Source organism: Peromyscus eremicus, chromosome 4 (assembly GCF_949786415.1).
Source record: "Peromyscus eremicus chromosome 4, PerEre_H2_v1, whole genome shotgun sequence".
Lineage (NCBI taxonomy): Eukaryota > Metazoa > Chordata > Mammalia > Rodentia > Cricetidae > Peromyscus > Peromyscus eremicus.
Genome location: NC_081419.1, coordinates 44082948 through 44100429, shown reverse-complemented (window position 1 = coordinate 44100429; position 17482 = coordinate 44082948). Strand labels below are relative to the sequence as shown.

Sequence of the window (17482 nt, the reverse complement as noted above, 5' to 3'; positions counted from 1 at the left end):
TCCTCCCATACAATGTACAATATTAGACTTCATTTTCTTATTTTATTTTAATTTTGATCAACATATAAGGTTGACATATATTTATAGATTAATACTACAATACTTTGATATGTCTATTCATTATACAATGATCAAGTAAGGGTGATTAGCTCATCTGTCACCTTAAATATTCATTATTTCTCTTTGGTGAGTGCTGTGGGATGTTCTGTATGGCAAATGTGTTGCTGATTAGTCAATAAATAAAACACTGATTGGCCATTGGCTAGGCAGGAAGTGTAGGCGGGACAAGGAGGAGAATAAAGCTGGCAAGTGGAAGGCTGAGTCAGAGAGACACTGCCAGTCGCCATGATGAGAAACAGCATGTGAAGATGCTGGTAAGCCACGAGCTACTTGGCAAGGTATAGATTTATAGAAATGGATTAATTTAAGCTGTAAGAACAATTAGCAAGAAGCCTGCCACGGCCATACAGTTTGTAACCAATATAAGTCTCTGTGTTTACTTGGTCGGGTCTGAGCGGCTGTGGGACTGGCAGGTGAGAGAGATTTGCCCTGACCGTAGGCCAGGCAGGAAAACTCTAGCTACAAATGACGTCCAACATGGTGGCAAGAGTTTCCACCTAAAACCTGAGAAAAGATTCTAAAATGGAGCTAAAGACAGCTTCCTAATTGTCTCTCTCAAATGAGTGGCAGCTGCGGGTTTGAGCTACTGGTGGGTTCCTAGCATGTGCGCTCGACTTGCAGTATGGCTGGAATGAGGCCTCTGCAAGTGGCACATTAAGCCGCATGGTGGATTTAGACTTTGCTAGCACAAAACAAAACAAAACAAAACAAAACAAAACAAAACAAAAAAGAGGTTTTGGAGCTATACGCTGCTTAGATAAAAGCATAGACCCATGATAGCTCCCAGAGCTGGAGGAAAACGTACTACCACCATGTTGGGAAGCTGAGGTGGGCGGAGCCAGCAGCCACAGCTGCTGCAGTTTAAGGCAATAGATTCACAATAAGACAGATTCAGATGTAATAGTTTACAATGTGTGTAAAAATGTACGTAGGCTTGAAAGAGAGAGAAAAAGGAATATATACAGTTATATAAAGAAATAAATAGTTTTAAAAATAAAGTCTTTAAAGATACAGTAAAGGTAGTATAAAAAATAAGCCACATAAAAATGGATATTACACAGAGAATCTGGATTGTGTTGTCTTTGGGATTTTTAACTGCAGAAAAACATTTGATTGTAAAAGCTGTTGAGTTATACCAAAATGTATATTTTAAAGGTACCTTGACTTCAAAATTTGGATATAAGGATGTGTTACTTTGGAAAGGAGACTCTGCTTTTGTTCCCACAGAAAGCCAGAGGCAATGGATTTGTTCCAGATTAAGATACATCAGGTTTGACCAGCCAAGACCCCCTGAAAGGTCTCCAATGACACCATGACCCAGATGATCCAACATCCAGAATGGTTTGAAGGCATCTGGCTCAGACAATACAGCCTCATGGACTACTCCATGATCCTAAAATTTTCTTTGTGTCCCCATAAGATACAGCGCCCCCCTCCAGCAGGAAGTAGTAAGAGAAGCTACGCCCAAATTCCCAAATTATATGTAATTTTACTTTGTTAAGGTTAAAACCTTCCTTTTTGAAAAAAAAAAGAAAAGGGGAAGTGCTGTGGGATGTTCTGTATGGCAAATGTGTTGCTGATTAGTCAATAAATAAAACACTGATTGGCCATTGGCTAGGCAGGAAGTATAGGCGGGACAAGGAGGAGAATAAAGCTGGCAAGTGGAAGGCTGAATCAGAGAGACACTGCCAGCCGCCATGATGAGAAACAGCATGTGAAGATGCCGGTAAGCATGAGCTACTTGGCAAGGTATAGATTTATAGAAATGGATTAATTTAAGCTGTAAGAACAATTAGCAAGAAGCCTGCCATGGCCATACAGTTTGTAACCAATATAAGTCTCTGTGTTTACTTGGTCGGGTCTGAGCGGCTGTGGGACTGGCAGGTGAGAGAGATTTGCCCTGACCGTAGGCCAGGCAGGAAAACTCTAGCTACAGGTGAGAATGTTTTAATTCCTCTTTTCTAGCTATTTTTGAGTATATAATGCATTGGGTTTTGCCTATTATCATTGCCTACTGTACAATAGAACACCAGTGTGGGTTCTACAACTTTGCTGGCAAATGACTACTGTATTAAGCTCCTAAGTATACACCAGAGTGGGAGTCACAGCAGAGCCCACACCCGATAACAATAACAGTTAAGGGACTTTTTGCTGAGTTCCTAGTAAATGTGTTCGCCCGAGCATTTTATGAGGTTCATATGATTTATTTCTCACAGCCATTCTGCAGAGCAGGGATTGTTGCCACTATTTTGTAGATGAGAAAACAGAGATTTCTTTACCTTAAGTATTTGTGGAAGATCATAGTTGATGAGTACATTGAAAAGTTACATCATTGTATTGACTATCCAACTTGCATGCTTTTCATTATTAAGTTTCATTATTTACATGAAGAAAATAGAATTCCCTATTTGCTCATTGATCATTTTTTTGCGAATTCCTGCTATATTTACAGTCAATATGAAAAATTTGCTACTACTTTTCTAGATGTTTCCATGTTCTATTACAAATTGACAAGTTAATTGAATGTTATCCCATTGCCAGAGAAATAGTCACTCATTATGTGAATTTTCTATTCCATAAATTCAGTGAACTCACCCTTTCCCTAGTTTTAAAAAATAATACTTTTGTTAAGCTTTCATGATCTTATACAATACATTTTGGTCATTTTTATCCCCTACTTTCCCCATAACAACTCCTAGATACTCCCATACCTTCCCACCTCCCTCCCTTGTTCCAATAACCTGTAAATTCAATTTGTATTGCCCAAATATTCATGGATACATGACTGTTTGCTAAAGCATGGTCAATCTACCAAGCACCATACCCTTAAAAAAAACTACCTCTCCTTTCCCCATATAGAATTTTTTTTTCAAAGCATTCAATCTGCATTTGGTGGTATGAGGCAAATCATTTTATTACAAATATCATAGTCATATTAGCTCCACAAGTGTCTTTAATTAAATAATTTTTATTATGATGATGTGTATGATGTTGTGTATGGGGGTACATGCCATGGCATGCATCTCGAGGTCACAGGACAACATTGTAGAATTGTTTCCTTCCACTATAAGTTCCAGGGAAGAAATTTGGGCCTTATGACAAGTACTTCTACCAACTTAGTCATCTTGCCAGCCCAAGTTCCACACACTTCTTTCTATAACAGAGGAAGACATCTTTTAGAGCTGAGGTACTGAATAAAACTCAAGTTTCTATCCTCTGTTCAACACTGGTTTTATCAATAGGCACTGTATCAACCTTAGTTTCTGCACATGTAAATAAATACAGTTTCTCAAGTGCCCTGCTTATAAGGTTGTTGTAAGGATTCTAAGAAAGAATCAATGACAAATAATCATGGCAGACCCTTGAGAAGGGTTAACTGCTGTCTCTGGTATCATTATCCAACATGGCCTCAAAGCATCATATTCCTCCTGGTCTTCTCTTTCTAGAAAGATAAGTTGACATTATCATCTAAACCTCTTTTGTAACCAACTGACCTTGTTTACTGTGCCGATAGTGACTTAAGGAACAGTTTAGCAAGCTTTCTCAGAGATAGTTGGAAATTTTGAATACTCTTCCCCTTCAGACAAATGGGAAGATTGTCAGCTCACTAAAAGAAATCAACTCTTTAGCGTGTTCCATGAAGTTGTCTCAGAGAAGGAAGGTACTATAACTACTTCCGTTAGGGTACCAGATGAAAAATAATACATGTATTAATACTTTTCTCCTTTCTGATTCCTAACCTGTGAGAGAAACCCAAAACCTTCACATCCCTTCAATATGCCATTGCTCCACTACTGAAGAAACAGTATCCAAGAATGGTTTGAAAAAAGGCTAGCTTGGGGATAGGCTGTCTGCAGCCCCATTTTCCAGTTGCTTATGGGCTAACCCTGGCAGAGATTACTCAGAGCTACTGTGATGGAAACCTACAGAGCAGTTTATATGCACTGAGAAGAAGTCATGCCAGCTTGCCATTGAAAGCTCTTCCATCTTTCTAGCAAATGTGGAAAGAAAAATTTGCAGAAGCTAGTGCATGAAGCTCAGTCATACTCAACCAAGGGTATAATGAAAATCTTTTCTTAATAGTGGTAATTTTTAGTCCAAGCACTCAGAAGGCAAAGGCAGGCAGATCTTTGAGTTTGAGGCTAGCTTGGTCTACAGAACAAATTCCAGGACAGCCAGGGCTACACAGAGAAACCCTGTCTCATATATATATGGTAAACTTGATGGTCATATTACTTTAGCTGTGGCATAAATAAATTTGGGATATCTCCAAAGAACTTTTTAACTGGCAATAAAAGAGAGGCTCATGCACATGCACACATACTCACCACCCCCTCCACACATATACACAATTAAAAATAAAACAAATTTATCAGAGATAGCTTCTGAGTTAGGGATGTGGACTTGTGTCCACTTCTCCTCTCATCACTCCAATGGAGTCTGACTGGGTATAGAAACCACACTTAAAGATAGGCCCCATGCCCAACAGCCAACACCTAATAAATTTAATGGTATTTTGGGAGGATTTTTGTCTCATAATACTTTGGGATTTTTTTTTCCTTTTGCTTGTTTATTATGGTTTCTGAGGTTTTTTTTTTTTTTTTTTTCAAATGGGTTTTCTCTGTGTGTGAATATAATGTCAGTTTTTTTGTGTTTCTTGTGCTTTTTCTTTTTTTTCCTGCTTTGGTTTATTCTGATCTGTTCTTACTGTATCTTATTTTATTTTGTTATTACCATTACTTTTATGATGCCTGTTTGTTTTCTAAGAAGAGACAGAAAAGATGTTTATTCAGGTGGGAGGGAAATAGGGAGGATCTGGGAGAAGTCCAGGGAGGGGAAACTGCTGTGGGATGTTCTGTATGTTAAATGTGTTGCTCTGATTGGTTAATAAATAAAACACTGATTGGCCAGTAGCTAGACAAGAAGTATAGGTGGGACAAGGAGAGAAGAGAATTCTGGGAAGTGGAAGGCTGAGTCAGGGAGACGCTGCCAGCTGCCTCCATGAGTACCAACATGTAAGATAACTGGCAAGCCACGAGCCATGTTACAAGGTATAAATTTATAGAAATGGGTTAATTTAAGATAGAAGAACTAGATAACAAGGAGCCTGCCATGGCCATACAGTTTGTAAGCAGTATAAGTCTGTGTGTTTACTCGGTTGGGTCTAAGCGGCTGCAGAACTGGTGGGTGAGAGAGATTTGTCCTGACCGTGGGCCAGGCAGGACTGGAGAAAATTCCAGCTACAGGAAACAGTAATTAGAATATATTGTATGAAATATGTATTTTCTTTTTTTACATATACATTTAAATTTTTCTTTTCTTTTCTTTTTTTATTTTTCTTTTTATTTTTTTGTATTTTTGAGACAGGGTTTCTCTATGTAGCTTTGGTGTCTTTTCTGGAACTCATTCTGTAGAGCAGGCTGGCTTCAAACTCACGGATATCCATCTGCCTCTGCCTCCCTAGTGCTGGGATTAAAGGCGTGCACCACCACCGCCCGGCCCTAAATTTTTCTTTTATTGGAAATAGCTTTTTTTATTTTCTAAAGACTAATAATGAAATAAAATAAGATAAAACAAAACAAACAAACCAGAATAAGACACAACATATGAACAGAAGAAAAAAAACCAAAGAAAAAACATAAGAAACACATAGATGCAGAGTCACATAAAAACTCAAAACTAGGAGCTGTAATATATTTGTTTTCAATTAAAAAATAAAATAAAAAATCTTATAAAAAAGAAAGGAAGGCCTTTTAGGTTTTTATCTTGAAAATATTACACTTCAATCTTTAAATCCAGGATAGAAATAATTATTTCATATTAACAATGCACTATTTTAGTTAAATGTTTTCATGACAACCTATATTAACACTGAATGTCATCTGTACCATAGTTTTTGATAGTTTCTGAAATTCTCTTTAGACTTGAACTCCTGAGCTTGCAAGACAGCTCAGGGAATAGAGGTGCTTGCCACCCAGTCTGACAACCTGAGTTCTGTTCCCAAGACCCACATGGCATAAAGAAAGAACCAACTCCCACCTGCCATCCTCTGGCCTCCACATACACATCATGTCTCATGTTCACCCACATGTACACTCATACACACACGTACACGCACAATACACTAATTAAGTAAATAAATAATTGAATAAATAAATAAAATGGAGTACAAAGGAAACAATTCTTAACACATTCACAAAGAGACCTGTTTTATTTCAATACAGTAATTGGTAAGAGACTGAGTTTCTTTCTTTTCAAGTTCATCCCAAATTCCCTGACATAAATTTGTTTCAGATACCACTTGCTTTTCATCAATTCCTGGGTTTTAAAAAGGCATCTTTAGTTTTGAATTGCCTAAGGAAGGAAATTTCTTTTTTTTAATGAATAAAATTAGCCTTTTTATCGATTAGACACCACCCAGCTTTGCAACAACCCACTTTTTCTCCTTCCACTCTGACTTCCTGTTTCTGTCCACTCATTCTCCACTGTCACGAAGATTCTGTTTATTGCCTCCTCTGCTCTTCTCCAGCTAGTGCCCAATACACACCGGAAATGAGAGATTGTCTACCACAGGCATGACCTTTTTGTTGTCGTTTCTGGTCCTGTGACTCCATGACTGATCCTTTCTGTTCTATGTAATCCTTTTCTACTTTCCTAAAAGCAATCATCTTTAAAGCTGTATTTGTGATTCTGGTGGCATTAAAATATATCCACGAATTACCTGATACTCTTCCCTTAAAAATTAATTTTCTGTTCCATATGCATTTCCTTCAGTAAGTACCTTCTTATAAACAGATCACAGCACAGTGATAGAGTGTGATTTCCAGGATTAGAATATATTGGCTGTCTTCTCACCCTCTCTCTGGTACTATCTGAAATGGAAGAGGCTGGCTGCTATGTAATGGGGACACTCAACAATCCTGTGGAGAGGATCTGCAGCCTTCCTCCAGTAGCCAAAGAAGAGCTGGAGCCACTTGCTAACCGTCAAGAGATGGAGCTTTCTTGGAAGCTGCTCCTCTCATCCCAATCAAGACTGTGCCCTCAGTAAACATCTTGACAGCAATCTCAAGACTAACTCTGAACTTGAACAGTCCAGATACCCCAATCCTGAACTTCCATCCACAGAAACTGCTCAGTATTCAGTGTTTGATATATGAATCTCTGCTCTTTCTTACAAAATCTACTCCCTGTTTCCCAGCTGTAGGGTGTACTGTTCCTTAGTTTGGGGACAATCGTCTTTCTCCCTATAGCTTGAATTTTATAGCACAACCATAGCTATTTCAGATTCACATTCCTTAATGAAAACTGAGCCACCCTAGCAAAACAATATTTCCATTATGTGAAGGTAAGATACAGGGCTTTGTTTTCAAATTCCAAACATGAACTCTTATCTCAGCAAATGACTTGGGCTGAGGCACATTTTTCTTATTATCATACTCATTTTTCCGAGATGTAGGACAGTTGTGCTGGAAACAGTTGATGTTCTACAGAAATGACAGCGGTTGTTTTTCAAGACAATGTTACTGACTCATACTGTAGTTTCTAGGTGCAAAGTGCCTTTGAATACTATTCCTGAGTTGATATGTTTAGTAAGATTTTAACTTGAATTTTGAGGAAACCCAAAATTGAGACATTTTTGAAATATATTATTGTTAATAATTGTAAACAAAATGAGTGAGTGATTTTATTTATACTTCCACATTAGTGTGGAAATATAAAATTAGCAGGTTCCTCACCATAGAATAGTAAGGAAGAACTTTGGTTCAACAGGCATTCTGAGGGTGTGCAAACTATTGAAGTCTAAATCATGTGTGACTCTTGCAATTTTAAGTAATAGACAACTGGAAATAAACTCCTTACAAAATAATCCTACCTAAAACACAAAACGCTTTCAGTCAAACATTTTAAAAATCATATTGTTTGTGACTGAGTAGGAGAAAAATGATTTTACTACTTACGACGAGGTTGCCAATCACCATGACCATCATGAAGACAGTGAGACACATGGTCTGGCCAGCGACCTCCATGCAGTCCCACATGGTCTCTATCCACTCTCCACACAGCACACGGAACACGATCAGGAAGGAGTGGAAGAAGTCATGCATGTGCCAGCGTGGAAGCTCACAATCATTGGAAATCTTGCAGACGCACTCCTTGTAGCTCTTTCCAAACAGCTGCATGCCAACCACGGCAAAAATGAAGACAATGATGGCCAACACCAGGGTCAGGTTGCCCAGTGCACCTACTGAATTGCCAATGATCTTAATGAGCATATTCAGTGTGGGCCAGGATTTTGCCAACTTGAAGACTCTAAGCTAGAAAAAAAGTCATGTAAGAATACATGTTTATATTGTTGTTGGCCATATTAACCTGTTAACACCTTGCCTTGCAGAAGTATATGTATTCTTATTTACAACAGAAATGTATAGCAAATATGTGTCAACTGTAGAATGATGGGTTATTCATGTGCCAAAGAATTATCTAACAAGTGTAGCAGATATTGTACACACACACACACACACACACACACACACACACACACACACACACACACACAGGGGTAGGGGCAGCCCTATGGAAGCTTTTGGATATTTTTAGTGTTGTTTTTTATTTGATTTTAACTAAGACATTTGAAGATCGTGTAGGTAATTCACAGAGACTCATTCTCAAAGAAGTAGAGCTATTATTTAACAGACAGCCCAGCATGAATATGTTTTTCAGTGTAGTTGAAAGATCATGATGTATGACACACACTGGATAAGTTAAAAGCGAAAGCTGAACATTTCTTGGAGAGTTTACATGATTTTCATCTAGCTGTAGCTCTAGCTTACTATAGTATTAGACTATACCTTTTAGGAATTATGTTAGAAGGAGGCTTAAGCTGAAAGGTGCACTTTCTCAACCTTGATGTCTTTCGTAACTTAAGAATGAAGTCATTACAGAGTGTACACATCCCCTTGCCACTGTACCTGACAAATTGGTGGAATTGGTTGGCAAAGGCCCCTAAAGCACCATCAGTTAAATAGCAGAAGCATTTCATTTCTGCTGCTTAAGTAAGCATCAGGCAGACAGCAGTGCATTATCTAATGACACCTAAGTGACTCAAAGGAGTAAGTAGAAGCACCAGATTGTTTAATTCATTCCAAGAGATAATTTATAAAAAAGCACCTGGTACATTATACAAGCTGCTAATGATACTGTGATCCCCAGTTCACTACCTTGTATGAATTATCACAAAGATTTACTAAACATTCTTCTTAAAAACTGTCATATGATTATTCTAATTGTTTTCTGTAAATCTTGCATCCTTCTAGTTTCAGATTAGATACATAACTCTCATTGAAGACTACGGAGAGATATTATAGTTCTAAGGATCTCAGCACACATTTGAACTTTGAAATTCATAAGGGAAGTCCCAAATAGACATCAAATCAAAGTCTCGAGATTAGTTAGCAGTGCAATAGATCACCTACAAGAACTTTTGCTGGTAACTGTAGTCAATCTTTACTATTTGAAAATAGAACCAATCCCTAGTCAGAACATATGCAATAAAATATTCCAAACCCTTAACAGAAATGTGTCAAATGATATGTAGTCATTTAATTTTAAAAAGAAGCAAATAGTTATGAAATAAAGAGATCAAATGAAAGGTAATTAGTTTAAAATTATCAAAATACAGTATAGTCAGTACTTCTCAGAGAGAAGGTTTGATAACTTCCTGATCTGGCTGAGGGAAAAAAATATTCAAGGAGTACTGTCTTTATTCTCCTCCTCCCATACACCCTGTCCCAAGTACAAGCTTCTCAGGGGATAAAGTAGGCAATCCAAGGTCCCTGTGGAGCCTCATGCATTGTTACACAAATCAGATAACTGTGTTGACTATGGTGATTGCAATCTGGACTGATGTGTGTCTCCCATTTTTTCTTTCTCCATCAAATCTGTCATTTGACTGCTAGAGAGAGTCGTTACTGGCTGTTTATTGGAATAGAACAGTATATTTATCAAAGCAATCATGAAAAAAGAACTACATTTCAGGGAAAACTACGTTTTCATATGTCTTTAATAATATTATATTTGTGAAATATGTTGAACCTGCTATTAGAAAAGAATGAAGACTAATTAATTACAAAAGAAAGTATGGATACTGCAAATTAGTTACCAGCCGGAATGATCGGAGAACTGACAATCCTTCCACATTGGCCAAGCCGAGTTCCATTAAACTAAGGCTTACAATAAAGCCATCGAAGATATTCCAGCCTTCTTGGAAGTAGTAATATGGATCCATAGCTATTATCTTGAGGAACATTTCTGCTGTGAAGATCCCGGTGAAGACCTAAATGAGTAATGCAGTTGATATTAGGAATGCCTACTCTCAAAAAGCAGCAACGCACCCAAGAGCAGATCCAGCACAAACTCTGGATTTTAAAGATTGGCATGCACACAGCAAGTCGATGCTTCTGCATGTTTTATATTCTACCCAACATTTGGTTGTTCATTATATTTAAGGTTTATCAGGTGATAAAATATAGATTCAGATAATAAATAAACACCCTGATTTTCATAAAAAAAAGTGCACTGGGCACACTGTGCTCGGCTGTGGTTTATCTCTCTTGTCCTCCAAAACTTCAAGTATTTGCCCAGAAGCACAGACTAGCTGCCAAATTACAATAGGTGTGCCTCCTTCCATGGATCTGGAGATGAAACTGGTGCTAAGGAGACTTTATGTGAACTGTAATGAACACAGTCACTAGTGGCCTTCAAGACAGTAAAGACTTTTATCAATTGTCAATTTAGGAAAATAAAATCAATGTTTTCCATTTCCTTTTTTTTTTTTTTTTTTTTTTTTTTTTTGGTTTTTCAAGACAGGGTTTCTCTGTGTAGCTTTGCGCCTTTTCCTGGGACTCACTCTGTAGCCCAGGCTGGCCTCGAACTCACAGAGATCCACCTGGCTCTGCCTCCCGAGTGCTGGGATTAAAGGCGTGCGCCACCACCGCCCGGCTCCATTTCCATTTTCTACAGTTACTTCAAACCTTCTTTCTTCTCCACATACCTTGATTTTTTTTCTGCCCTTTACTCTCAGTATTTCTTACTGGTGACTGGAGTTAGCCAACCTCGTTGTTGTCTCTCATTGCCCAACATATTGTGTTTACATCCCTACTTGATGTATTTCTTCATATTAAAATGGATGCTGCACCCCTGTTCTGAGGTAACTTTCCCCTTTTGTGGTAGCTGTGTCTTGAACTTGATGAGGTATTTGCTTTCTCTCTCTCTCTCTCTCTTTTTTTTTTTTTTTCGAGACAAGGTTTCTCTGTGTAGCTTTGCGCCTTTCCTGGATCTCTCTCTGTAGACCAGGCTGGCCTTGAACTTACAAAGGTCCACCTGCCTCTGCCTCCCAAGTGCTGGGATTAAAGGCGTGCGCCACCACAGCCCGGCGGTATTTGCTTTTTTAAGTGGCCTATAGTTTCAATCTGTTCCTACTATGGGTTGCTTCCCTGTTGGGATTTTAAGAAAACAATAGAGACTCCATCCTTCTCTCACCTTAAAAATCCCACCTCTACCAACCAATAAACTCTCCGGTGCTTTCTTGCTCCTTTGGCTGCTGCCATTCTTATCTTCTTAAAAGACCAATACATTTTAAGAGTTTGTGTGCTATCAGAATTCACTAGTTCTGCCTTTTCAAATTACTGCATTGATGTGAAGTGAATTTGTCCCATAGCAGTTTTTTTTTTTAATTTGAGAACAAGTTTGGCCTGAAGCTGCCAACATACATAGTAAACTGTAACCTAGCTTGCTTTCTAAATAAATGGACAACTAAATTAGACTGCGCCCTATAACCAAGCAACTGAGTCTCAGCCAACTGTAGCAGCTGAATATCTATTAAACCGATCAAAAGCTTAGAGCTGCTAAAACCCTTGATCCTAATTTCAAAGCATGATGATAAAACAGAGGTGACCAATTCAAATCTAAGGTAAAGGACCACTATAATTCAAAGAGGTTGTTTCTGCGTGAAATGTCCTTTCCTCGGGCTATAGAAAGGCACGTATTCAATGGGGCAGAGCACTTTGAAGCAGGTCTCCTCAGGAACACTTCCTGTTCCACAATGTCTTTTTTTTTCAAGTGAACTGTTAAATTAAAATGGTCTCCATTGGGAAGGTAGGGGAAGAAGAGGAAAGAAATGGAGTGTGTATGCTATTTAATGTAGAACTTGATATAAATATGCACATATTTATCATTTATTTATTTATTTTATTGCACATATTTTATCATTTGACTCACTTGAGATCTATCAGGAATAAAATAAATAATATATACAGTGTGCAATTCAAATATAAGAAATGTATTATGTTCTAAGGTATTTGTTTAAGGCTCATGAGCACTTAATAAGCATTTCATATTATATATAAGTGTATATTCCCAAATTCCTAGCATATTCTTGCTTTTAAGTAATGTTTTCACTTATTTTTCTTGTGTATTTGGGGGAGCACATATATAAAATGACATGTCAGTAGATGACTTACAGAAGTTGGTTCTCTTTCACCTTTTGGGGTCAAGTGTTCAATTTAGGTCATCAGACTCGGTGAAAAGCTCCTTTTCTTACTGAGCCATCTGGATGGCCCTAATTTTGTTTATGATTCTTTCCTTGTTTGCTTTCAGGTAGGATCTCCCTATGTAGCACAGATGGCCCTAGAATGTGTGATCTTCCTGCCTTTGTCTCCCAGTTGCTGGCATCACAGGTATGTGTCATTATGCCTGGTCATAATTATCATTATAGTAGAGAAGTGACTATTTCTAAATCCAGTTACACTTGAATCCTTTGTACTATGTTTAAGTGTAGCAACCTACTTTTATTGTTTTAAAAAAAAGATGCAAGAGATTTTGGTGTCTTTGGTGAACATGATCAATGAGTTCATATCTTATTTGACAGTAACACATAAAACTAATATAACATTCATGAACCAGTGGGAAAGATGAGCCCTCAAGGAGTCTTACCAAATTCCCGACAGACAGCACATTGCTGAACTGCTCCGTCATGGGGTAATGCTCCATGGCCATGAAGAGCGTATTTAACACGATGCAGATGGTGATAGCCAGGTCAACAAATGGGTCCATCACTACCAGATTGACAAGGTGTTTTACCTTTAACCATGGCTTACAGCAGTCCCAAATCAGGCACATATTAGCAAATTTGTACCAGCAAGGTGGGCATTTCTGTCTGGATTCTTCAAGCTCTGGGGAGGAAAAAGTAAATACATCCCTGAAAACCCTTTACTTTCTATTGCTCAGTCCTGGGTTTAAGTTGAAAGCAATTCTTTAAAAATAATCTAAATGTATTTTTAAAAGATATGAAAATCTGATGAAAGAGCCAGAAAAAAATTATGGGTTTGTAGTCACAGAAAGGCTAATAAATTTCCCAGTGTTTCTCAGATAGACGTAGTTTCTAAGACTCTATCTGCAATACTGATTTAAAAAATCGTCTACAAGGTTACAAGAAACAAAATCCAGAACTTTCATTACGCACATGTCCATCTATATTCCAGATAGAACAAGGGTTGGGGTGTATTTCTAAAGGCTCCCCAGGAGACACCCTAACAACCTCACTGAGTCACAGAGAACCTCAGTCTCTTAGACATCACTGGAGGGATTCTAATGAGGCACATTCAAGGGAATAACTCCTCTGAGTTAAAAAAACTCTCACATTAATCAGGTTTTAGTTACATGGGCTTGCATGTTAAGTTCAACAAGTTTAGTGTGCTCTCAATACATCAATTTAACCATAAAGTACCCCCAAAAAGGGAAATAATTAACTGAATAAACTGGGGTCCTCACTGTCAGCATGCTAACACTTTACAAAGTGAGATTCAAGTACTATTAATAAAATACAAGATTTAATGCAAAACATTCATAGAATTCATACATTTATATTGGATCTATTTACATTAATATATTGAAATCTGTAACTATTTTATCAAACATGGCATAAAACTTCATGTTAAAAATGTTAAAAAAAAAAACATGCAGTGCTCTTAAGAAGGATTTAAGCTGAATGGCAGTGTAGTATCAAACTTCCCTGACTATTGTCTACAAGGCTTTTTGATCACTTCTTATAAAATTAAGCAATTAAGAGACCTTCTCGATGTCACCTGTTTAGTAAACATTGACAATGACTTTTGGGGGGAAATATGAGGTAGAAAATTATCATCTCCATCTTCCTTTGGTAAGATGGCCACTTAGTGAAGTCTTCAGTGGGAAAGGATACCAAATCTCTTAGTTTCTGCCAATGCCATTGCAGAAGATTACCTGCTCTGCCAAACATGTGACCATGACCATCCCTTCTTCCCATTAACAGAAAGGGCATGTGGTTTCTGACCAGTCACTTTAGCACTGTTTTTGTAGAAACTAGGGTATTTCTTCAACATTAATATAGTTTACAATAAAGTAAAATTTATAAGGGAGGAGACAGCATAGAAAATGGAGAAGCATGTTGCTAGATCTTTGTTCTGCTAAAAAACATTTGCTATTTATTTATGCTATAAAATTTATCACTTTCTTAAATCAATTTATTTTCTTAACTCTGTTAGTGGAATTCTGTTAAAGCTAGACACTTTAAAATTTCTCTTTGGATACTGAAATTCTTCAAGTGAACATTTGTATTTCCATCTCTTACAGTTTTTAATTTGGCAAACAGTAAAGAATATTTCAGTTAAATAGGAGAAAAAAATCCCACAAATAAAATTATTGCCCATTTTTATTTATTTAATATATGCATTATTACTTTATAGATTTTTTCAATACTCCCAAACAAGTTCATGTTCACACAGGAAATAAAAGAAGATCATATAATTTGCAATAAATAATAGAAGAGAAGCTGCAAAATTTCTGTCTATGTGCTATCAGAATAAGTTTCATTTTAATTTATACAAGTTATGATTTAATAGAAAAAGAAAAGCAAATAGCATAGCAGAGGAAAAAAAAGAAATTAGAGAAACATTCAAAGGGGAAATTCAGCAGGTGCTGATGGTCTTGATTCTAGGAAAAGCCGGAGCAAAGTTGCCTTAAGTCTAAAATAAAATCATTCAATTATTAATTCCCCATAGGACTATCTCCCACTTTGAAACAAGCGAAGCATCCAGGAGAAGAAGACTACAACCACTTCTCCATTATTCCTGTGGGGGGTTCCCACCTTAGAGGCAGCGACAGCCAAGTTTTTATCTTCTGTTGATTCATCTTAACTTTTAACTTATTCCCCAACATACGCATCACCCAAAACGTGTCCATGAAACATTTCTATGCAATTTTGCATTTTAAAATAATTTTTGCTCATCTTTAAGCGCAACTATTCATTACTTTGGATAATGGAGAGTTGGCTGTAGTTGAAATGAAGGGAAACAAAGTTGCCAGCCGCATTAACAAGCCTCATTCACAAAAGGGAAAATGAACCAAATTTTAGAAGAAACCACGTTTAAATAAACAGATAATAACCGCTAAGAAACTGCCCCATTATTAATGGGAACAGAACAGGGCTGTATCAAAGCAAACTTTACTATTCATGCTATGTGCACAAGACTGTTGCCACACAGTGTCATGTTCAAACTGTTCAGATGTAACTGAATAAGGAAATATCAGGCTTTCATTTTATATCACAAATGGGGGGAAAAAAAGAATGAAGTTTAACCAACTATCTCACTAAAACGAACTTCATTCACACAAAAGCTCTGAAGACATAAAAAAACAAAATATTGCAGTCTGTCGCTTCCTAAGTTCTTCCAATTTCTAGAACAGCCCTTTCATTCTGACCAACTCCAGGAGACGTGTTTCCATGGAGAAAGATGTGCGTGTGCGTGTGTGTGTGTGTGTGTGTGTGTGTGTGTGTGTGTGTGCGTGTATGTGTCATTCTGAGCTCTGGATGTCAATCCATGGACCAGTCCAACTGGTGATGGTTTGATTGTTTTTTCCTTCAGTTATTCCTTACATTAGTTCAAACTTAACACTACTAGAAGGGCAAAGTGTGACTGTCCGTTCAGACTTACCCTGGCTCCTTCTCTACTTCCTGCTTTGGGGAGCAGCCATGCTGCTGACATCGGAAGCAGCACCACTGGCCCCTTCCTCTCAGTAGTTTTGCTATGGCAAGGAGCAGAAGACCAGAGACTCTTCAAAAGATTTACCTGGAGGGATAGGGAGGAGCAAGCTACTGGCAGCTGGGGGGAAGAAGGAGTGTGAGCTAGGCAGGCAAGGTTGGGGAAGAACGGACTAGAGTTTAATATTCCATTGAAGCCAATGAAAAGATCAGGACTCTGAGAAAACTGGGTCTTATACCAACATCTTGTCTATGATGACAGAGTCATCTATTATGGTAATTTTTTCTGGTTAAGACTTTCAGGATTTTTGATACTGAGATCATGAGATTTTTGCATTATGACTAAAAAAATATTCTTTCTAAGAATCTACCCAGTCTCTGAAGAAACTAAAATTGGGAAGGGAGATATACTGGGAGGAGGGCCAGGGAAGAGGAGGAAGGGAGTGGAGATATGATTAAGATACAGTGTATATATCTATTAAAATTTGAACTGAGTTTTAAAAAATAAAGTCATGCACACACTCATTTTTTTCCCACCCATATGCTCCTTCTTAGCTTTCTCTTTTGACTTACATATTCAAACACACTTTTACACATGTGGGAATGGGAATCAGGGAGACTTGTAAAAGATGATGAGATTGAATACAGTTTATATGAAAGGAGAAAGGGAAAATGAGAAAGATACGAACAACCAGGGTGGGGATTATACATGAATACATTTTAGATGAATTTATTTTCTATGTACTGAAGTTGACAGTTGTTGATTTCACTTATAATATAAAAACCCACATGAATTTACAAAAGTAGCATGATAGAACAATTAATAACCATAGCATCTGTAGACGGTCTTCAGCATGTAAAGTACGGGACTGCTTTACATGGGTCGCCTTGTTTAATCCTTAAAACAACTTTATACCTAAACATTACAGTCCATGTTTTGGCAGAAAAATGAAATTCAAGTCATAAATTAGTACATTTAACCTGTGGCAGAGCCTGTAAGTGATAAAATTAAGCTGTTTCCCAAACTTTCATTTTGGTAGTATGAAAACCAGACTTATAAATACTATGCTAGCTATTCAGATATAATCTTTGAGCAAAGTAGAAGCTGATATAATATTTCATCAGAAATACATGGATGCAGACAGGGAGAAAGAAGAGAAGAACAAAAGTAGAATTGTAAAATTTTAAATATAGCTTCAACGAGGCATGACACCTTAACTTACACTTTTATTTATAATTCTGGTTGAGACAATAAATTTTATAAAGTGTTAGCTTATAATATTTTAT

The 17482-nt window shown here is 37.4% G+C and overlaps 1 protein-coding gene across 7 annotated transcripts in view; it reads right to left on the bottom strand.

The window, feature by feature from the left end:
* Positions 1-17482, bottom strand: part of LOC131909182 (sodium channel protein type 2 subunit alpha) — an 85899-nt gene that overhangs the window by 35018 nt on the left and 33399 nt on the right. For all 7 annotated transcript variants that reach the window (XM_059260577.1, XM_059260583.1, XM_059260578.1 and 4 more), the window contains exons 13-15: positions 13111-13349; positions 10280-10453; positions 8079-8435 (exon numbers count right to left, since the gene is read on the bottom strand). In XM_059260577.1, the coding sequence (XP_059116560.1) occupies positions 8079-8435; positions 10280-10453; positions 13111-13349 (770 nt within the window). The remainder of the gene's footprint in view (positions 1-8078; positions 8436-10279; positions 10454-13110; positions 13350-17482) is intronic.